General features: G+C 41.4%; 1 protein-coding gene across 4 annotated transcripts in view; it reads right to left on the bottom strand.

Moving 5' to 3' along the window:
* The window catches only part of ASXL3 (ASXL transcriptional regulator 3), a 129,078-nt gene that overhangs the window by 44,056 nt on the left and 60,988 nt on the right, over positions 1–24,034 (bottom strand). For 2 of the 4 annotated variants that reach the window (XM_064170724.1, XM_064170721.1), the window contains 3 exons: positions 17,578–17,699; positions 3,985–4,102; positions 2,953–3,072 (listed from right to left, as the gene is read on the bottom strand). In XM_064170724.1, coding sequence (XP_064026794.1) covers positions 2,953–3,072; positions 3,985–4,102; positions 17,578–17,699 — 360 coding nt within the window. Of the gene's footprint in view, positions 1–2,952; positions 3,073–3,984; positions 4,103–12,389; positions 12,768–13,841; positions 14,580–17,577; positions 17,700–24,034 lie in introns of those variants that run through there. The other 2 variants (XM_064170722.1, XM_064170723.1) reach the window with 2 other exon arrangements.

The following is a 24,034-nucleotide window of genomic DNA, read 5'->3' as shown; positions in this document are numbered from 1 at the left end:
TACATTTGTAAATTCTAAAAGCTCCCCCTCAGCCATAGCCTCCTACAAACATTCTTGCAATTTCCTTTTACTTTTCAGCAGACAACACTAAGTGAATGAGACAAGGATTATTCTGCACTGAGTGCACGATAAGCTTTTCCAGCACATATTTCCTACCTACTGGATTTCAGCACAGCAAAGGCTCCACTGCAAGCAAATGAATGCCCTGTTACAAAGGACAGTTGTAGGGAAGCAGTGCTCATTTTCATGAATGCATCACAATAAACTGCCACCATCTGTTCCACCCACTAAATATGAATGCAAAGAGAAAACAGCCCCCGAGTGTAACACAAGTAGTATGATGTATCTGATTTTAAATGCCTCTATGGATCCTCTTTTCTTTAATCAATACAGAATACATATCTACATCTTCTAAGTGACTGCAAATTGGAGCAACATTTCCCCCAGCTGATGCTTCCTACCCTATGGAAAGGTGAACACATAGAGGAGATCCAGACTAAAGCAAGATATATAGCTGCAAAGTCAGTAGCATCCTTCAGTGGCAGATATTTTAATAGTGTGAAAATCCCAAGACAGCATCAGAAAATCAAACCTAATTCTGTGTGCCTGGGTCACACATTTTCTGATTTATTTGACCTGTTACTGCTTATAGGCTGCTCAGGAGGTTTTATCAACTGGTGGAAGAAATAAGTATACTGTTCCCAGGGCAATAGGCTAGGAGAGCTTAGGGATAGGACAGGAGGCACTCAGCATGCCCAGACTATAAAAAACAAACAAACAAATTCTGTTCAGAGAACAACAAATTCTCTCTCCTGCACCTTTCCTACCATTAATTTAGGACCTTTGCTGCAGGTCTGTAACCAGATTTAGTGAAGTATTTGGGAGAGCAGTATGGAAAGCAGCAATTCTGTGGAAATGCAAGAGTATGGCACTACTGCACAGCTAACTGTAACGCTGCAAGGCGTTTATGATCAAACATATGCCAATGGTGTCTATGTTGTTTTCCACAGAGAAAGACATTTTGAATCCTTATATAGCTGCTACCAGAGTCTAGGGGTGTCACTGCCCAGATCAGAAATAGAACCTGGAAGAGAAACTCAGGCTTACAGACTTGCAAAAAGAGATTAGTCTCCAACACAGAGCATTAACTCTGGAAAGGATGGGAGCACCATGGTTCGACATCAAAGGAGAAAATGCAAACTAGAAAGGGAGAGAAAGCACACAGTTGGCAGAATCAATTAACTAAAAAGAGGAGAAAGTCAGCTCACAAAGTCTACCAAACACAGCATGTAGTGAATGTTGGGTAGCTCAGTAGGGTTTCAGACGATCAAACAATGTCTGGAATCGAATCATGCACTATGTAGGACAGCAGATCTGTTCTCAGAGATGCTCAGTATCCATTCTATTTGTATCTCAAGAAATACTGTGTCACAAGAGAAACATTTCAGTAGGTACAAGAACAGGTGTGCTTCAACCTTACACAATGTTCCCCACTTCCTATGTGTGGAGTCCCAGAAGGGACAGAAGATTTTTTCTGAAATCCATTTAAAAAAAATCCCACACTAATGAATTCAGTCTACATTTGGTGTCATCAGCCACCAGCTGATGAAGTATCTGGGGATGAGGAGGAATGTATACATCAAATTATGGATCTCAGTCTTAAACGTAGAGAGAAGTCACAGGAAATCATCCAAAACTGAACGTATCTGCACAGCCAAAGTTGCACTGCTGAAGGAGTGGGTTTGGTTTTGAATAATGCCATTTGATCAACACAGAGAACTGGCTCTCCATCTGAGACTGATGAATAACCTGCAGAAAGATCATACAAGTATGCTTTCATGGGAGGCTGTGATACAACAAGGCTCGCAGGAAACAGTTCCCCATCAACTGGAAATAGCATATTTAACAACTGAGTTGGGGTACTGAGGAAGTACATCACCTCCAAGCATTTTACAGAAGCCTATGAAAATAGGACTAGGCTGGATCATTTCTAAAGACCAGCAATCTTAGTACCACAAGGACAGACATTAAATAATGTTTAGGATGGTCCAGCTACTAGAAAAAGCTTGTTTGCTAACTTTTCCAACATGGCCACCTTGGAAAATGCTCCTCTAAATGATTCAGCAGTCTGCTGAATGCACAAAGTCCTCTGTGAAGATAAAGAAACAGTTATGCAATTATTCTTCTTTATTTTAGCCGAGACAAGAGTCTTAGTGAACACTACATTTTCTGCTCCTTAGGGAGCATTTCCAATTATATTTCATGCAGAGCAGGAAAATCTGCCTATCACATGGAGCTACTGAGAATTTACTCTTAGCATGTCTTCAGAGAAAATTCTTCATTAATTACAGATCATCGTCCATGAATTGCGCTAAAAAACACAGAATATAAACCCAGAAACTGCATTTACCACCTCAAGAGATGTAGCTTCCAAAATAATTGAGGCTCTAAATGAAGAAACAAATCAACTAAAGAAAGAGAATCAACCAAAACTGGGATGCCAAATCTCTCTATACAGACATGGAGTACAGCATGTGAGGAAAAGATGGTTAACTTCTACTAGGGCAGGTGTGTCAGCAAATACATTGCTATCTTTGGCAATCATTGCATATTAGACTGCAAACCACTTTACCATTGAAAATAACATTTGCTACACCCCCAGGCCCAAAAAAAACCTAATGGTGATCAGAAGCTAATTGCTAAACCACCTCTCTGCCTGCTTACTGCTGTCACACTTTAAGAAGCTGCAACAGAAAAGCATTCTGGAGAGAAAAGAAAAATTGCCCATGGACCTTGCAGGTAGCCAGAAGAAAGATGCCTTTTGAGAAAGGGTCAGCTGTAAGAGTTTGCAAAGGGAATATATAAATCAGAAACAACAGAACTTGTAAAGAGAACACAAAGTTTACCAAAATATCAGCATTACAACAAGATATTTATTTGACTCCTACTCACCTAAACCAGATTTTTTTAACCTCTTTAAGTGCTGGCTTGTTTGTTTTCCTGTTGGAGACTTTTGCCCATGTTTCATCTCTTTATCAGAACCATCTGCTTCACCATTTTTAGATTCAGATCCTTAGGAAAAAAAATACCCCCCCCCCAAACATGACACTGATGAGCTTGTACCAACAATCTCCCCAGCACTCCCTACACTGTAAACAGAACAAAAATAGGACTTACAAAAAAAAACCCCCAAACCCTGACATCTACTTGCTGAAAGGCAATACACCTTTCTGGTCACAACACAATTCCTCATCATTGAAGGAAATGGAAGTAAAAGCTCAATAAATCAATTAAGTGCTGAAAGCTAAAGTTTACTGAACACTGCAGTCAATAAAAATGTTGGCTGATCTAATAAAAATAACATTTTCCTATAATGCCCAAGAGAGATCTTTAAAAATATTTTAGCCTCAAGTTATGGGGCAGTAAAACAATCTAAAAAATATCATTTCTTTGTGAAGAGACGTTTATAGAAGAGATATGCCTGGAAATACAATTGTCAATTTGTGTTAAACACAGACACAGAAATCTCTTAAAACAAAGCAACTTAACCACCAGAACTAAAGGTCAAGGTTATGCTGCAGCAATAAGCACGGTACCAGAGGAAGAAAAGCTAACAAAAGGATCTGAGTATTGCAAAGCAGAACTGAAACACGAATTCACATTCACAGAGAAGCTTCCCTTTCCCCCCCCTCCCCTTTTTATGGCACTGAATACCAGCATGTGGTCCTCCATTAGAGTTCCAGAGCCAAACAAAATGTTACTTTGCATGCCTTTAAAGCTGCTGCTCCCACCAATTGTCATTTTACTGTGTGCCTTCTCTTTATTACAGGAACACCAGATTTGATAAGGAAATAAAGACGTTAAACAAAGCCATCAAGTGGAAACATTACTTCAGCCGTTCCAAATCCTGCATGCTACACAGCTGATTCAGAGGAAGGCTCTGTGACTAGAGCTGAGCTTGCAAACGGTCCTTTAGCTATTTACCTGAAGGTGAATCCGACTGCTCATCAGACACCTTTAATGGTGTCAAAACAACACGAGGAACAGTCTTGTTTACCATCATTGAGACTCCATTTCTTCTTTTCTGCTGCTGTCTTAAAGCCTACAAAAACGATAACAAAACACAAAACTGTAACAAAAACCCCAATGCTCATAAGTGAATTACATGAGACATTTCTCTACCATTAAACTGAACCTCTTAAAATAAGCATCATTTACATAGCCACTGACTTGCCAGACTTCACACTCGTCCCCTTTCTGTCATTTCCCTTGAAAACATAAAATCAGGCTTTTGGTTATAAAGAGACTGAAGATGCACCTCAGATCATTTCCCAGTACAGTTTTGACAACAAAGAAGCACATAACTGTTTGCTCTACCTTAACAGCACAACATGATAACCCATGGAATGTGAAACTAAGCCTCCCAAGGAAAAAAAAGGTAAAAGAAATGTTTCCAAACCAGAGTAAAAAATATATATGTCTGCACATCTCACGCAGGTGCATCCTCTCCAGTATACTGCTCAGTCAATCAAGTTAACACAGAGTGTCATCAGTATGTACAGCATGTAAGGACTACAGTATTGATGCACTCACTCAGCCGTGAGTAGTGCTGCACAAAATCACTGAACATGGCAGGAATCATTTATTTTTGTGAAGGGAATCAGTCCTAATCTTGGAAACCTTGCAGCACTTGGCTTCTGTCTGCTTGACTTTGGGCATTAACCTTCAGAACACGAACATGATGGTGTTCTGGCAAATCTGGGGGGAAAAAAAATGATACAAGGGGAAAAAAAAAGCCCTCTACAAATGGAAGTGCTTTGTGTTTCATACAGGGTTGATAATGCAACACAAAATACTTAAAGATTAAGAAGAGCAAATATCTGTCAGACTGTTTTAGATGGAAAATGATATCTGATTCTCAAAACACAGAAATGTGAACCCTTCCCAATTAATACCTTCACAAGCATTAAAATTCTGGAATTAATCAGAACGGGCTGGGCTTAGTACAGATGTCTCCTCTTCTCTTGTCTTTTTTTCTCCAGTCTTGCTGTGCACTCTTTTTTCACTCTCTTGTGATTTGTATTATGATCTTGAAGGGGGGGGGGTGGGGGGGTGGGGGGGGGGGGGTGGGTGGGATTTATTAAAGTAATACTATATCAACAAGGAACATATTTGATATGAATTATCCCTGGGGGTTTATGAGCATGAACGACTGATGCCTCGTAAGGTTTAAGTCTGTAACTTCAATTAATCTCTAATATCTTTCCAAAACGTTCACATAGCTAAACAAATAAAAATCTGTGGAAAAGAAAATGAAATAGAAATGGATGTCACTCCATCCCTCTAAATAGCACACCACACAACACAAAGCATACCAAGTCACACAAAAAGCTACGCCACTGATTAACCCCTTTTTACAGTACACTTCTTAAGAGACACATAAGCATTGTGCAATAAAAAGCAAATTAGAACACTTGCAGTCAAACAAAGAGAGGAAGCTTGTCAGATCTGCACTGAACCAAAGAAGCAAGCAGAAAGCCGTGAAGAACAGCCTATACTTCACACATATTTTTTCTCAGACAGAAAATTCATCCTGGTATCAGGCAAGCACAGCCAGGCTTGTGGACAGAGAATTCCCAAACCATAACATTTCACCATTTTTCCCCCCAAATCCCAACCATGACTCTGAGTGCACAGCCCTGCTAGGTTCAGTGTCAAACCAGGTGATCCTTATTTAATAGTAATACCACTGAGACAGTAACAAACAGACCACTAAAACACAACCAAAAAAGCAGCCAACTTCTGCACTAAGAGCACAGCAACAGAGCCACAGCCCAAACCTTGTACTGCTCTGCCCCACAGCACAGAGAGAAGAAGTACCCTCGGTATACCCTCCTCAGACAAAGCAGTAAGGACTCAAACAATGCCCCATGTTTTCCAGCTTTCCCCTGATCATTCCAGACAATTCCCACCTCTAGCAGGGACCACAGCATCCATAAGGAGATAGCAAGATAGCATTTCCACGTCTTACATGGCCACTGTGACAAAGGTGGATTCTTTGTAAAGCCTCACAGTAGATTATCAGTGGTTTAGACTGAATGCCCACAGATGAGCCCAAGTGAGCAGCAGTGTCTCCTCCATCAATGACAGCAGCCAGCATTCACACAGCTTAGGTGACACAGGTGCTGCTGGAGCCAGGGCAGTTGGAGCCAGACCAGGTCTTTGCCAAGAGCACCACTTACCTTCTTTTGTGCTACAGACAGGCCACTGTGGACCTTAAGCACAGATTTATGCAACTGATCTTGCTCTTCCAAGAAGCACAGGCAACCTCATGCTCACAGAGGGCTAATGGAAGCACAGCTCACCCCCAGACACTGAGCTATGAGAGCTGCGAGCAGGCAAATGTTGCTAGCAGGACTATTTTCTTGCAGGCACGACTTAGCACAGGGTATCAGGAACTGACTTTTCAGGTACAAGCTAAGCACCTCTGCGTGTGAGGATCAAACACAAGCCTTGAAGACACCACTTTCCTTGACACACATTTGCTTCTCAGGGTCTATTTTCCCCTAACATTATTTTTTAAACCCTGCCAGTCCCTCCCATCTCCTCCAGCAATGCAAGGCACCCATCACTGTGCAGGGCCCATAGTTAAGCTTGGAAATCAGTCTGTATGGGATGACTCAAGGTGACAGTAAAGCTACACACGTAGACACCTGTAAGATAAGTTGTAGAATGGGAGAAAAAAAAAAAATCAAAGCATGTGGACAGCAAAATCTAAGTCAAAGTTCAAGCACGAAGTGGTGATGGATTATGCTGTGCCCAGAGAACACAGAATACCCTTCCCCGTGCCCCTCTAGGTTTTCAGTTGTCAAAGGAAAAACATGAGGCAGGGGAGGAAGGTACAAAAGTATCAAGTAAATAACCTATCATTGGATTTATTATTTCCAATTAATCACAACAATTTTGTTTTGAAATCCCCTCTGAATTTAAAGCTGCAGGGTCTCAAATTCTGCAGGAGCAACCCAGCAGAGGTTAGTTGTAAAGCCAAGCACCAGAAGGAGTTAAGTATAAACCAAGGACACTTGGTGCAGTCTCTGCCGAGGACAAACAAATAACTTCTCTGTGCTTAGCCTGAGGGATATTAATTTTAGGATACAAGACTAGGGTGGGATAAGACAAGAATCATGTATCCCAAGATTAATTTTACTTAGCTGGGAAGTCAATGGGATTACTTAAAGTGAAACATACACTAAACACTTTATTGCATCACGTTTTTAGTGCACCAAGCTAATTCAGTGCTTTCCTAGTCACCATGATCTCTAGTTTTGGCTCTTCTGATGAAGGGAATAAACACAAAGCAGATGAGTGAAATCTGTAACTAGGGCTGAAGGAAATGAGAATTTGTATGACTTACTACTCCAAATAAAACCAGCTCCAAACCTCACTGTAGATACAGAAACAATAACTGACACAAACTACATCAGCATCTTTTACTGACACAGCCTTTTGCATCTCATCCATATTTAGAGATACACAACCTTCTAGCTGGACTTCCCAGGGATGAAAAGATGGCATTTTTACCATGGCAAGTCAGAGAGAAACACATCTAGCACACATGGTAGCTTACATAAAGTGTATTTGTCTTTAATGAGACCGTGTTTACATTTCAAATGTATTCAATCACTTTGTGCTAAGTGCTTGAATTAAAAGAGCTGTGAATTAAAAGGAGCTGTGAACTCCTAGGACTGATCACTGCTAAATATCCTGCAAAACATCACTGCTGTCCTGTCTGTGCAGCACAGAAAGAAGGAAAGAAAATGGAAGTTCATGTGATATGGAAGTTAAAACATAAAAAGCTCTCCTAAAATCACCCCCAAATTACAGTACTTACATCCAGCCTTTCACAAAGCAGATTTGCAAAGTACATCTGTGAAATCTCTCACACATAATGAGTATGGAGAATTCCCAATATCCTCATTCATAAAAATGAACCTGTGACCATCTGTTGAACAACACTGCCACGGTAGTTACGCAGGGCTTGGCATAATTCATTTGCTTAATGAAATTATTTTTAGTGCCAACTTTAATAACCTACCAGTCCGTTTTCATCTGAAGAAATCAAAATAGCATAAAAAGATGAGTATTAAAAAAAAACCACAAACGCTGAAGACAAATGGCACAAGAAAAACACTCTGTGATTAACAGTGATCTTCTAATCCCAAACAGCTTTTTGTGAAGAGGTGACAAGGGCAAGTCCCCTTTTCTTTTTCAGGGAGTTTATGACTCTGCTGGAGTACAGCACTGTGTTGAGGTTTCATGAATGCCATGATCTGTTCTCAAGAACAATCATTTCATATGTAGTTGATCTTAACACAGTAAAGACTTCTTCACAGGTAACTACATGCTTGAGTCTCTTCAGTAAAACCTAAGTCAGTCATATGTGAAGTAGGAATGAAAGGAAGCAATATAAGTTAAAAGGATATAGGGGTTACAATATTAAGTGAAAGGATGGAGAGGGGACAGTATAAATTAAAAGGAGAGAGGGGTAACAATATAAATTAAGAGGAGAAAGGGGTTACAATATAAATGAAAAGGAGAGAGGGGTAACAATATAAATGAAAAGGAGAGAGGGGTAACAATACAAATGAAAAGGAGAGAGGGGTAACAATATAAATGAAAAGGAGAGAGGGATTACAACACAAATGAAAAGGAGAGAGGGTTAACAATACAAATGAAAAGGAGAGGGATTACAACACAAATGAAAAGGAGAGATGGGTAACAATATAAATGAAAAGGAGAGAGGGATTACAACACAAATGAAAAGGAGAGAGGGGTAACAATATAAATGAAAAGGAGAGAGGGGTAACAATATAAACGAAAAGGAGAGAGTGGTAACAATATCAATGAAAAGGAGAGAGAGGTTACAATATAAATGAAAAGGAGAGAGGGGTAACAATATAAACGAAAAGGAGAGAGAGGTAACAATATCAATGAAAAGGAGAGAGGGGTAACAATATCAATGAAAAGGAGAGAGGGGTTACAATATAAATGAAAAGGAGAGAGGGGTTACAATATAAATGAAAAGGAGAGAGGGGTTACAATACAAATGAAAAGGAGAGAGGGGTTACAGTATAAAAGGACAGAGAAGTAAAATGCATCCCCCAAAAAAGCACCAGAAGCAGAATGTCAAGCTCCATGGTCTGATTTTACTACCACTCAGGATCTTTACTTGTGGTTTTTCTTTCTCACATCTTTTCAATTCAGAATGCAAAAACCCCAAAGCATACAGATAAACCATTAATGCAGAAAACAACTTTCATTTGAGCTTGAATGCATGACATGCTGAGAATGTTAAAAATTAAGTGATTAACAACAAAGATCTGTAACACTTGGCTGCATTAAGCAACATCGTCCCAGATTTCTTTTTGTTCTACAAATGTCAAGTCTACATTCTGAAACTCGTATCATGAAACATAACCTTTGAAATTTCACACATTATGGATCAGAAATGTAAAGCTATGGAATTCATCCATTCTGCCATGTGAAAAACACAAGCTATGCTACGCTGAGAAAAGTCTATTGCACAAAATAAATACCAGCTCTGCATCGTGGTCACGGATCCCAAACGGGCCAAGATGAAACGCATTTATAGCTTGTCACTGGCTCACTTAACACCACCATAAAATGCAGTCTTTGTCCTCTCTCCCATCCTCATTTTGTTAGGAAAATTAAAATGGCCTCTATTGTCTCTGTTAAACTAGAATTTCTCAGTGGCAACCTGCTCCATGGATACACAGAGCTGTTGACATTAAACAGTAAGCACCAGAAATCATGAAGAATAAACACATGATGGTTTTCAGGCTGCCACTACTTCTTGTGCTAAGCGTACTTGAGAAGTACTTGGTTGTAAGCATGCAAGCCTGAGATTAAAGCAATAATAAAGATGTCTTATGGAAACAGCTACAAAGTGCCATTTCCAGATTAATCTACTTCTATCCAGATCTCTACCCTAAATGTAAAAGTGTTGGTGCCAAGTGTATACGACCATCATTTGGAGATGAAGAGTGGTAGTAGAACACCAGCCTGGAAGTTTGGAGACAAACGGTGCTAATAGCTTCTCTAATATAGAATCATAGAATGCCCAGTTCCAACCCCCTGCCACAGGCAGGGACACCTCCCACTAAAACAGGTCACTCAAGGCCTCATCCAACCTGGCCTTGAACACCTCCAGGGAGGGAGCAGCCACAACCTCCCTGAGCAACCTGTGTCAGTGTCTCACCACCCTCACTGCAAAGAACATCTTCCTAACATCTAATCTCCCCTGTGACATTTTAAACCCATTGTCCCTTGTCTTGTCATTACAAGACTTTGTAAATAGTCTCTCCCCAGCCTTCCTGTAGCCCCCTTCAGATACTGATAGGCCACTATCAGATCTCCTTGAAGCCTTCTTTTCTCCAGGCTGCAGAGCCCGAACTCTCACAGCCTGTCCTCATAGCAGAGCTGCTCCAACCCTCTGAGCATCTTGTCTATATCTTGTCTATATTCTTGTCTATTCTTCTCCCATCCTCCCATTCTGTGACATTTACATCTGTATTTGGAACAGAAGTAACTTCTTGCTGTGTATTTGTTCTTTAGGTCCCAGCAGTGGCCAGGATCCTTCTGTACAACTCCAGTAGGCATTAACAATTCAACATTCACCTGTATATTAACCAACACTGAAAAGTGTTTGGACACTTGCAGTGCAGAGCTAGAGAGATGTGTTTAGCTGTGTATATGCCTGCACATCTGTAAGCCAACTCTCTCTTCTATAGGAATAAAACAATGCATTCACAGCTACAGGTACTGCAGATCATGGCAGACTGCAAAGTAAAGGTTTTCTGTTGCTTTCTCAACTGCAGAAACAAGAGAAAGACAAAAAACCCCACAGGGTTGTGTTCACAGTCTGTTCTGACTTGCACATGAATAGGAATGATGATGGCACAGGCATCAACTCAGTGATGCCTTTTTCCAAAGAGAAGAGTGTTCTGGTTTCTTTCCAAACTGTTTGTGCAGAATTAAACTACTAACAACCTATCAGTTGAAAAGTGTTTCATGGGGAAAGCTTGACACAACAAAGCATGTGCAGGTGAGGACACAGTTAGGAGAAAGCAGTTGCAAACCAAACTAAAATCTGAAACCAGCAATCAACATTTTCCATGAGGAGGAATTTTCAAACATGCTCTGTGAGGGGTCCAAAGCACACAGCAGGGGCTTCAGGGCTAGGCTGCCATTCCCCAGACGAAAAAAACCTGGTTCTATTACCCCTCAGAGAAACAGGTGCAGCAATTTGCATTGCACCCCTTTCAGCAGTTGCAGTGCAATGCCTTTCTGCCAGGCATCCTGTTTTAGCCTGGGTTCTGCCACATGCCAACACATCCTGAGCACTCAGCCTTCTAGGGACCTACCCAACAGCTCCTGGAAGAGCATTTGTAGATAACTGCTTGTCAGCATTTTGTGGGAGGCTTCCCAGAGCTCAGAAGGGTTGTGAACTGTTCCAACTCCTATCTTTCCCTGAAAAGGTCAACCATTTCTAGGAAGCATTTCAAAATCATGGCATGATTCATTTTCATCTGGGTATGATTCCTTACTGCAAACTCTTCAGATCAGAAGCTGCTCTTTTCAGAAGGCCCAGAGGAAGATTACTTAGACACCCACTGCTGCTATTTGGAAAAATCCTGTAACACCACTGAAAAAAACATGACTGGGACTCTCATCTCCTGTGCTGATGCTTGTCATTAATGACTAAGCAACCTTAAACAGTTCCCCAGGTTACTTAAAGAAAACTATTATCAGACACCTGCAATGCTTACAACTAGTCCACTAGCATCTGCTTGGTTGTCTGAGACTTGGGACAAGCAACTGCATTTACAGGACAGGAAGGTGATTCTACTATGTGGCAGTGGTAGATTTAACCAAAGGTAATGGTCATGCCAGGATATATCTTAAGTAAGAGACACTGTCCTACAGCGAGGTAGAAAGACAGCGACACTTCAGCATGGTACCATTCTAAGATTCTTCTTAGTTATTTCTCAGTGTGGAATTCTGGAAAATACATTTATTGAGACAGAAAACATGCAGGAGCTCTCCAAAAAAGCATCCTAGGCAAACAACCCAGAGGAAAAGCAACCACCAGAATGCCCCAGTGACCAGGAGGCAGGCATTAAAAGGCAGTACAAAAAGAACACAGAGATTGTGTGGATTCCTGTCCCATTCCTTCCATCACAGGTAAGGGCTGAGGACCACGGGGATGAGAAGAAAGTCTCATACATATTGCCTTGTGTCTTACCAAAGCATTGTGCTGAGCAGCTGGCACATGCTGCCCATGCATAGGGACCTTTAGAGGGACATACCGTGCAGCCTGCCTTCGGGCAATGCATGTACTCCCTGAAGAGCCCCTGCTGGAACTCTTGCTCTTCCAGCTTCTTTTCCCCATTACGCAGTCTCCCTGCCATAGTTTCTCTCTCCTCTTCCCTAGACTTGTCTTGGCAATCAGAAAATCAGTTTAGTTTATCATCTTCAAACTTCCATTTTCCTGAATGCATTCTGTACATTCCACTGTCCCTTCCCATGTCTCTCTAGAAGTCAAAAAGCAACATGTTTTCCTTGTTTTCCATTTGTTGACAGGAAAATTTGTCTGGAATCATCACTTATGTTGCCAGACATCTGATCAAATGCTTCAGCTAGGGAGCCAGAATTCTCCAGCTGTGGCCTTGGTAAATTCATAGCACCTGAAATGAAACAAAGGAAAATGGTTAACAGAGGCACTGAGAAATTCCAGCAAATTCTTGCTGTACCAGAGTTCAGTACAAAAAATATCTCTCAGTTCACAGTGGATTTTCAGAGCCCTTCAGGAAGACACCCTCTGCTCAAACACTAAGTGATAAGGACACAGTCATAATGATTTTCTCAGTCACCTCTGTTTCTTTGGGGGCAAGGAAGGGAAAGGAGGGCAGGCAATTATATCAGGCTTGTATCAGAACATGTAAGTAGTAGCTCAAATGAGTCAAAGCATAGACACCACAGACAGATTCATACTGGATTACTTGCTACAGAAGCAAACTGCTTCAAGATAACCTGCATCTGGCTGTAGTTGAGGAAAGAAGTCCTAAGAGAATGAGTGTGGAGGGAGGAAGACTGGTGAGTTTGCTCTTGTTCTTCTCTCAAAGCAAGATAATCAGTGTGCCTGAGCTAAAGATAGGGAAGCAAATCCACACCACCATCGAGGGAGATCAGGATTCTACCTTCAGTGCCAACCTAGGCACCTGGGACACCTGTGTCCACAAGAAAAAAAACCCAACCACCCAAACCCAAAGCACAACAAGACAACAGAACCCCAAAGAAGCCTTGGTTAAAATTGTGCTGTGAGCTGTGAGTTTGGGTAAAACAAGACTAAACTTGACTGCTCACCATTCTGCTCGGAAATTTTGTTGCTTCAAGTTGTAGGTTGATTTCTAATAAGAATAATTCAGAGTTTTGCTAGAAAAGTCAGCCTGACCTGTTACTTGGAGCTGTACAGGTCTAACATCCTATAGAAGCAACACAGGAGCCAAACTATGACCTCCCCATAGCTCTATTACTGCTTGGGGCCTGACAGCACCCACCAGGGTAAGAGGGATGTGGAGCTGCCACTTCTGCCGTAAGAACAAATCATATGGATGGGTGCCTCCCTTCTCCATGAAAAACTGCATCTACCCACTTCATGAATAGAATAGTGGCACATACAGGAACCCAGCCACCAAGCATGCAGACAAAGCCCAAAGTTAAGGAAAAAAAAAACAAAATAAACCATGTCAGTAACATACCTTGTGCAGATTCCCTTATTTCCTGAGTTTCTCTCCTCCCAAACCCACTTGGCTGCTGTCTCTGGAGTTTCTGTCTCTACAAAGAGATCTGGATGCCCAGCACAGTCTCAGACATGTCCTGGTCTGTATTCAGATCCTGAGTCTGAATGGAGTATCCTTCTCTTCTCCCAAGAGAAAACTTATGGGTACCCTTCTTGGTGCTGATTCCAAAGTGCCAAAGTGAGGCAGGATTTTCTTCCACATCTGGGAGGTCTACTATCATCCCAGATATCGTTACAGTGCATCTTCAAGTTCTTTATCCTCTCTTGGTACTGCCCCAGGAAACAAGTGGCACACTGATGGACAAGGTGCTCTTATACTTGGCTATCAGAGTCCAAAGGACACTAACACCACCTCAGTGTCCTGGGTATTCACACATGCTCAGTGCTACCTGCTGAGGCCAGCTTGCAGGTATGATTGCTTCTTCTGAGAAACGTTCCAAGAACATCTTGACAGATACAGACAAATCTGTACACAGTGAAGGCTTCCAAAAAAAGTATCACCTCAAGTCAATGCAAGAGAAACTGGACCAGAGGGGAGCATGGTAGACACTATGCCATGACTTGATGTCCGTACTTGAGTTAGCCTTGTCCAGAGCAAGAATAATTCACACAGTAGTGTGACCATGTACCACTGCTAGCAGATGCAGATGTAGTTCAGCACTTTCCCAGGAAGAGGTCCTTACATGGGTCTGCATGCCAAAACTCTCAAGTGTGAGAATGAGGTAAATCAGTATGGAGCTGATTGAAACTGATAGGAAAGCAGCATGTGACAGCATGCCAGAAACCTTCTTTTCAAAGGTACTAAACCAGCAACAGCTGGGCACATGGATCCCAGCACTTCCAACAGCAGAAGGGAAACAGCAATCTGTAAAACCTGCCATTAGAAAGCCAAACAGAAGAGGCAGCTCTACACCAAAGACTCTTTTGTCTAAACCTTCATGAATGGAGCTACTCGGTTGGACATTACATGTGGATACTATAGAAGAGCAAAACTGAAACTCCCTCAAAACCAACAAAGAAGTGTAAAACAATTGTAAAGCACTCAAAACCTCTCTCCCAGCAAGGATGCTATGGAAAGTGGTGAAGCTAGAAGGTTTCCGGCCCAAAATGGCAGCCCATCCTCTGACAGGTGAGGAGATAAGGTTTGAACTGTGACATAGACCTTGTGGGAGCCCACTGCAATTGCAAACCTTAGCCTCTGCAAAAGACCCTAGATTCACTGCTACCTGAGCGAAACAAAGACCAAGAGCCAGGGCTCAGAACACAGCCATTCCTCCAAGCTCCTACCATAGCTCAAGAAATTCAGTGTAGTGACTAATTTGATTCATGAGAACCTCTTAAAATGCAGGAATGCCAGATTGCTCTTTGCAACCTAAACCCAGGAATATACCTCCAGAATTCATTGAAACTCAAATCATATGTAAATCCAGCATATAATACTTTAAAGAGAATCACATGTGAGTGGAGTGGTTAATAATTACATACACAGTGGAGAAAACCTTCTAATTCTAGCTCAGATCTTCAAGCTATGCTGCACGTTATCAACTTGCTTCTTACTTTTCATTTTAATGGATTAGCAAACAAATATGCACAAGACCAGGTTAATGTGGAGAGCTCACTGTTTTTAAATAGAGTAGGAAACTGTTTGAAAGAACCTTGGAGGTTTGCACTCTGGGAAGGCTGTATACTAACAGGAAAAAGCAACACCTAGGGAGGAACCCATTACAACTTGCATACAGTACATATACATTTATATAGCACAAGCACTTGCTAAGTGCATGATGATAGCTCATCTGTGCTGGTTCTGTTTCTTTAGCATGGAACCAGTGTCAGCTGGAGAAGTCCTGCATGCAACTGTCTAAGGCTTCTTGTGTATTCCAAGATACTACAGGTTCTTTGTGCACATTAAGTGCTCATAAAAGCAATAAAAGTGTTCATAAAAGCAACAGAACGCCTGGAAAGTAAAAGCATATATTTCCACAGCAATATTATATAGAAAATCACTGCTTAGTCACCTCTGCTAAAATAGGAAACCTCACCAAAGCTGCAGTGTGGACCTGAAACTTCAGAGGAAGCAAAGCAAAAATCCTCTGCTCTTCAATACAAATCTCTGTTTGTCTAACGCCGAGCAAACACTTTACTGATAGCTGTAATAATACTCTTATATGCTGAAGTACAGGATCTAATTACCATCAATTTAATTAAAACCAATTTCTTTTTATTGATTACTTAACTTTCTGCTGTTGCTCTAACCCTACTGCCTTAGGGAATGTTTTAGAAGATTTCCATCAATGTTATGACCTTTTATATTAATTAAGCTATTCTGATTAGTTTGCCCTTTTAAAAATTATTCTCAGTGCTATTCATCTGCTAAGTGACAAATGGTAGAGTTTAAACAGTTTACAGAAGTTCAAACATTTGTGACTTTGCTCTTTTTTTGCCCCCCCTTCCCTTTGCTAAGTGACAAATGGTGGAGTTTAAACAGTTTACAGAAGTTGAAACATTTGTGACTTTGCTCTTTTTTTTCCCTCCCTCCTTCCCTTTGCCCGCTCCCTCCACCCTTAAGAAAGTTCAAGTATCACAAGAGATTTGTACAGAAGTTTCCAAGAAGTGTCTTTTTTCACACAGAGAGCTGCCCACTGCTCAATCTTCTCTGACCCAAAAGAATTGAGATCCCAACCATTGCCCTAACCATTGTTTCCATGCCTCAAAACTTCCATGTACAAGAAGATAACTTCATAAAGGTTTATTAATTTGAATGGATTTCAAACCAAACCACATGAAAAGACTCAGCACAAATACTTCAGTGTTTTGAAGTGAGATGGACAGGCTTTGCTCAACTTCAGCCTAAAAGAACAACTTGGCAAGAACCTGCCCCATGAAATTCTTGACCTCCATTAACCATAACTGAGAGAAAAATTAAACCGACCACGACCTCAACATCTCAGCGCTTCAGAAAGTTGCGTTTCGTTGTTTATAGTCTGTACAAGACTAAAACAATTCCTACAGACTCACCATTAAGAAGAGAGAAAGATTTTTTTTTTAAGTATTATTATTACTATTGTTGCTTAATTTTTCTTTTTCATTTGCCTGGCTGTCAACTGAACTCATTTGGCACCGCTGGAAAATAATTTTCACACTGTTACGCTTTCAGTTAATATCTGACTTTCAACAACCAGCTACTTTTGCCAAGCTTTACTACTTATCATGCAGCCTAAATCATCCAAATCATAAATAATTCAAAGACCAAAAACTACCTCATTTTTATACACTGTAGTGTCAAATACAGTATGAATGAAAAAATACTTAGCAGACCATAGAGGCAAAGTGAACAGCGAGCAGACCCAGATTCTTCTCTCTGCGCAGAACTTCTTTCAAAACGTGCTTTATTTATTTTAAGCCTCACATAACATTTCCAACACAAATGCTTACAGTGGAAAAGCAGTGATGTGGTAATAGGAACAATTCTGCTTACTTGAAAAGCACTTTAACAATCATCAAACTCCCAACAAAGAGCAGGACCGCACCATCGGGAAAAGAAACATCAGGAAGATAAACCACCCAGTGATACGCCACTAAACAAAGCACTAAAAATCCTCAGAAACACCTCGAAATTCTGCTGAGATCTTATTTGTGTGAGACTGATACACGTACTGAAGGGGAAGCCAATTGATTAGCAGTCAATATGAGCTTACCTGCTTAAGTGCTTTCTTTGTGTGCTGCTGGAAGGAAGAGACGAGCTTGCTTTGCACCGGTGCATTAGTAAGGCTTGAATCACGATTGGAAGACATTTCTTCAGATGTATGCTTTGGGCAAGCTTTAGGGAAAAAAAAAGAAAGAATCAGAACATTCTTATAGGGTCTTCCCTATGTCTTGGAGAGAATTGAGGAGAGGGGAAAAAACAAGAAGGGAAAAAAAAAAAACCAGGCAAATGTCTGGAATACAAAAGGCTCTAAGAAATGTAACTATGCTTGAGGTCCTGGGAGATGAAAACCTGGCCATATTCTAAAGGAATGCACTGCTTCAGATCCTTGCAGCTCAGCAGATCTTTTCTATCCAGTTCTGGATACCTTGTGTATTTTGTCTTTCAGCAACTTAAAGGAAACTTAAATCTCACAGAAGTGTTAGGGGTTAGAAGGGACCATGAAAGATCATCTAGTCCAAAAAAGGAGCAATGGGTGTAAGTTGCAGCAAAAGAGGTTCTGCCTCAACACAAGGGGGAACTGTATTGTAAGGGTCACAGAGCACTGGAATAGGCCTCCCTGAGAGGTTGTGGAGTCTCCTTCTATGGAGATTTTCAAGGCCTGTCTGGATGTGTTCCTCTGTGATCTGCTCTGGCAGAGGAGCTGTACTCGATGACCTCCTTGAGTCTCTCCCAACCCCTAACATGCTGTGATCCTGTGATCCCTGCCAAAGCAGGATCATCTAGGGCAGGTCACACAGGAATGCATCCAGGTGGGTTCTGAATGTCTCCAGAGAAGGAGACTCCACAACCTCTCTGGGCAACCTGCTCCAGGGCTCTGTGGCCCTCACAGTGAAGAAGTTTTTCCTTATGTTCATGTGGAAGCTCTTCTGCTCCAGCTTGCCCCCACTGCCCCTTATGCTATCACTGGACATCACCGAACAGAGCCTGGCTCCATCATCCCAACACTCACCCTTCACATCTCTATAAACACGAACGAGGTCACCTCTCAGTCTCCTCTTCTCCAAGCTAATGAGATTCAGCTCCCTCAGCCTTGCCTCATAAGGGAGCTGTTCCACTCCCTTAATAAAATAATTGAACTAGGATTTTCACACAGAGGCTAGACAAAAATTATCTTCCTCACCAAGGCATTTTTAATGGATTATTACGTGTCTAAATGTGTATTCATACAAGAGGCACTGCTGACCCTGTGTTCTAGAAATATTAATCAATATGTAACTCCGTGGCAGATTGGAAAGGCTTCTTAGGAGTCAGGCTCAGCTCATTTATAAGCACTTCTTGTTAAAGCTAAGAATACACCTTTTCCTGCTTAATGGATAGACTGCAATAGCCTGCAAAGAGGATCTGGGGTTTCAGGCAATACACACTGCTTCTTGTCAACCTTCTAAATATTACATGTGTTAATGAACAAACACAACAGTGCTTGTGTTGAATAGCGTCTTGAATACATGCACTGTGAGACACAGAACAGAGACAAAAAGCTTGAGAAGGAAACAGAATAAATGGCTTAAACCCCTCAGCTTTATTAAACGGATATGAAAGCTGTGAAAATAGCTGGAGGACACTATTAGTCTTGGTCATTGGCAAGTTTGACTAAAAGGGCTGTAAAAACCTTTCCACTCTTAATGCGGTGCATTACTAAGTGTCCTAAGACAGCCCAGCTAAAGCAGCATTAGCATGGATCCAGAAATTAGGCAGCTTTTTTCCCATTCAGCTCTGCTAATTCAGTTCAAGTCTGATCTCAGAGCTGGTTTGTGTGTCGACAGAAATTCTTTACAGTGCTCTGCAGCTGGGTGTGGCTTCCCAAGGTCTGCCACACTTGGCACACATACCAGGATAGTTTGAAGACACTCAAAGCTGCACAGACACATGCCAGAACTTCGTTTAGCTCCATGTTTCAGTTTGCCTATGGTTAGAATCACAGAATGTCAGGGGCTGGAAGGGACCTCAAAAGCTCATCTGGTCCAGTCTCCCTGCCAGAGCAGGATCACCTAGAGCAGATCACACGGAAATGCATCCAGATGGTTCTTGAATATCTCCAGAGAGGGAGAGTAGACAACCTCCCTGGGCAGCCTGTTCCAGTGCTCTGACACCCTCACAGGGAAAAAAATCTTGCTCAGGTTCACATGGAACCTCCTATGACTCAACTTTCACCCTTTGCCACTTGTCCTGTTTTCTCCCCCCATCCTTCAGCAGGGTGATCAGGCCATCTGAAGTAGCATTCTAACTCCTTTGCCTTTAGCAGTGTTTCATAGAAGAAATATTGTAAGGAGATTTTGTGTTTGTAAGAAAAAAAAGACAGAATAGAGAAAACTTAGTTCTCAATAATTCAAGGCCACTGTAGGATGTGACACATGAAGCATTTGTTTTCACACTGGAAGAATAAGGAATAAATACCTCCCCAATGAGCATTACACTCTGTTTTATGGCACTGCCATTATGTCAAGAGGATTTTCATATTAGATTAAACATTTTCATTAGCAGATAAGACAAATCCCAGTTTGTCACAAGATTTGGAACTGGTATTTGTCACTTTCCCCAGCCCCCCTTATACTTAAAAGAATTTGTCAAAATATATAAGGAAGCTGCAACACAAAACAAGGTCTGAGCTTACAGCATCACCTGGTTTGGATCAATCTCTTCCACATGATGAACAAAGCTTACTATCAAAAAAGACAACTTGAAGCAGCAGTGTCAGCAGCAAACAAACCATAGCTGGTTTAGATAATCTAAATCACTGCAATAGCAAAGCTCTTGAGACAAAAAACACCTACACCAAAACAAAATCCTGACACTTCAAATTACCCAGATTTTGTCTTTGCTTTCAAAGAGAATTTTTGTACTGTTTTCTGGCAAAGTCTGAGGGCCAAAGAGCTGAAATTAAAAAAAACACAAACCCAAACCCCAAGCAAAACCCCCAAAAGTAGTGTGAGCACACAAACCCTCACACCCTGAGAACACAATTTAAAACACCTAAAGAATGGAAACTGTTCAACACACTGCTGATCCACCTAAGAGAGGGGTAACAACATGGCCTGTCATGAAAAACTTCTTCCTGTTCTCCACGGTAACTGCAAGTCCTGTTACCTGTTCAAGCCCTATGAGGAGAGGCTGAAGGAGCTGGGGTGTGCAGCCTGCAGAAGAGGAGGCTCAGGGCAGAGCTCATTGCTGTCTACAACTACCTGAAAGGAGGTTGCAGGCAGTTGGGGTTGGGCTCTTCTGCCAGGCAACCAACAACAGAAGAAGGGGACACAGTCTCAAGTTGTGCCAGGGGAGGTCTAGGCTGGATGTTAAGAGGAAGCTGTTGGCAGAGAGAGTGATTGGCATTGGAATGGGCTGCCCAGGGAGGTGGTGGAGTCACCGTCCCTGGAGGTGTTGAAGCAAAGCCTGGCTGAGGCACTTAGTGCCGTGGTCTGGTTGACTGGCTAGGGCTGGGTGCTAGGTTGGACTGGATGATCTTGGAGGTCTCTTCCAACCTGGTTGATTCTATGATTCTAAGTGGGAAATTCTGATTCGCTTTACTATGCTCTAGAACATTACCCAGGAGGCTCCCCTAATTTGGTCATTAAGTTCATCCTGGAGAGTTTAGGCATCAGTAACTGATGACGCTCCACATGAAAATCATTAATGTCAAAGTCACAACACAGCAAAGGATTAATACTAAGCATAGCTCTAAATTAACTTTGTGCTTTCATTCAGTTTTCTTTTAGTCACAAACCCTGAAACTGTGACAGAGGCTTTCAGAGGCCATGCTCCTTATTTTTATCATTCTGTCAAGTCTACATAGAATCATAGAATGGCTTAGGTTGCAAGGGACCTCAAAGTTCATCCAGTTCCAACCCCCTGCTGTAAGCAGGGACACCTCCCACTAGAACAGGTTGCTCAATGCCTCTTCCAGCCTTGAACACCTCCAGGGAGGGAATATCCACAGCCTCCCTGGGCAACCTGTGCCAGTGTCTCACCACCCTCACTGCAAAGAGCTTCCTAACATCCCGTTTAAATCTCCCCTCTGCCAGTTTAAACCCATTACCCCTTGTTCTGTCATTACAAGACCTTGTAAAGAGTCCCTTTCCAGCCTTTCTGTAGGCCCTTTCAGATACTGGAAAGCCACTATAAGGTCATAAAAATATCCCTGTATTGGGTTCTTTCATTTCTGTTTCTTTGCAGCTATGACAAGAGTTAAACCAAGAAACATGAATTGTTCTAATGGGTGAAGCAACCAGAACTGAAGCCCACTGAAACAGGAAATACCTTTCCACTGCTGCAATCTCTTCTGCAGGTGCAGAAGGAACACATCAAGCTGGACTGGTTCTGTTTTAGCCCAGCCCAAACACAGTTCCTTCAGCTTTCAAAAAGAAACCTTTCCCCATAGTGTGTGAATAAAGTCATAAACATGTGAGACTGAAATCCTTTGCTTACAAAGTGACATAGTGCCTAGACACAGACAACTCCATTTGTTAACAGCAAATGATGCTTCCTGGCTGAACATACATTCTGCACATTATAAATATTTTATCTCAGAGATCTAGCAGCTTAAAATAGTAAGAAGCTATTTTAAATATAGGTGCCCATATCTTAATTATACTCCCATTTCCCTTTCAAACCAGCTTGACACAATTCATGGCCACATAGGGCTGGCATTGCCTGCATGCCACGAGTAGAAGACACAAATCTAAATGCATTATGTTAATTTATCTAACTGCTTAATAGCTTGCAGAGTTTATTCACTTTATTAGCAAGAAACAATACTAAAATTGATACACAGCCTTTATTTGGAGGCTAATCAAGACATTGTTTACATAACAATATGAATTGTCTTTTCCATAGGAAATTAAATACAAATATGAGGCAATGAATAAATGTGCTCTTTAAGACATGTTCTGCTGCACAGTAATTTAAATCCATCTCACCATAATGCCACAGTCTCACTGCACTGCTATGTCTGTGACCACAGAAGATTGTGTTTATTTATTTGTTCATTTATATGGATGAACTCCAACTGCTTTCCTCCGAGTAAAAAATAAGGGAGAAATTATGAGAGAAAAATATCTGTTTGAAGAGAACACTGATGATCACAGCAGAAAAAAACCCCAATGCCTGAAGGGCAGAGAAGGCATTTCTGCTAGGGAAACTGAAGAATACAGTAAAAGAAAATCAGGAAGACACTGTGGTCTTGGGTATGACTTTGGAAAGCTGCAAAAACTTTGTCCATAAGCTCTGAAGATGACTGAATATTACCAGATCCACACTGGGAAAAACATGATCAGAAAATATTTCCTAATGACAAACTTGATGCAGGGGAGGGAAAAGAAATTAAAAAGAAGGCTGAAAGAATGTGACAGAGGAAGGAAAAATATTTGGGTAGCAAATAAAGAGAATTCTTCATTATTGCTAGAGTAGAAACAGTGAACAAGGGTGGTGTTAAGCCTACAGGAGGCATTTCCATTTCGTGGAGAATAATTAGGCTCCATTCTTTAAATTGGTTTCTTCAAGGCCCAAGACTGAGTGAAGGAATAAAGCAAAAAAGCAACTATTAAGCCATAAACTGTTAGGTTACGAGCTGGAAGAGCAGCTGGGTTTCTGAAGATAAGACCTCATAGTGAGTGTTCAGAGAGTGTTAACATGAATGATAGAATTAGAATTACTTAGCAAAAAAGAGCATGTTTAAAATGATTTCGACAACCCCCATTTAAAACAACTTCCTCTCTTCCCTTTTTCCAAAGAGCAGTTCTGGTAATCTTTACAAAAGCCTATCATTTAAACCAATCAGCAATGCTATCTTTCAATCTTGGATTTTACAGGCTACCTCTGTAATTTTTTTATTACCTTTTACCTTCCCAACCCATGAAATATGACATCTACATAAAAGATATTAGGAAGCAAGTTTCTTCAAAGAAACCATTTTTCTAGGAATATGGATGAAAATTACTCTGTCTCACTGCTGCTGACAGTTATTGGGAATAATTACAAACAGATTTATGTAACTGGATGGACAGGAAAATTCCTGGAGTGCTTAAAAGGGCTTATTTTCCCCAAATAAATAGCACAATTAATTTCAATTTCAGACAGGCCACAATGATTTAAAATCAAAACACTAAAATCACCAGCAGTTCACTTAGAATCATAGAATCAGTCAGGGTTGGAAGGGACCTCAAGGATCATCTAGTTCCAACTCCCCTGCCATGGGCAGGGACACCCTACCCTGGAGCAGGCTGCCCACAGCCTCATCCAGCCTGGCCTTAAACACCTCCAAGGATGGAGCCTCAACCACCTCCCTGGGCAGCCCACTCCAGGCTCTCACCACTTTCATGCTCAACAACTTCCTCCTCATGTCCAGGATGAACCTACCCATCTCCACCTTTGCTCCATTCCTCCCAGTCCTCTCACTCTCTGATATCCTAAAAAGTCCCTCCCCAGCTTTTTTGTAGGCTTCAGATACTGGAAGGCCA

Source organism: Pogoniulus pusillus, chromosome 34 (genome assembly GCF_015220805.1).
Source record: "Pogoniulus pusillus isolate bPogPus1 chromosome 34, bPogPus1.pri, whole genome shotgun sequence".
Taxonomy (NCBI): Eukaryota; Metazoa; Chordata; class Aves; order Piciformes; family Lybiidae; genus Pogoniulus; species Pogoniulus pusillus.
The sequence above is the reverse complement of the archived record's forward strand: the minus strand, read 5'-3'. Positions and strand labels throughout refer to the sequence as shown.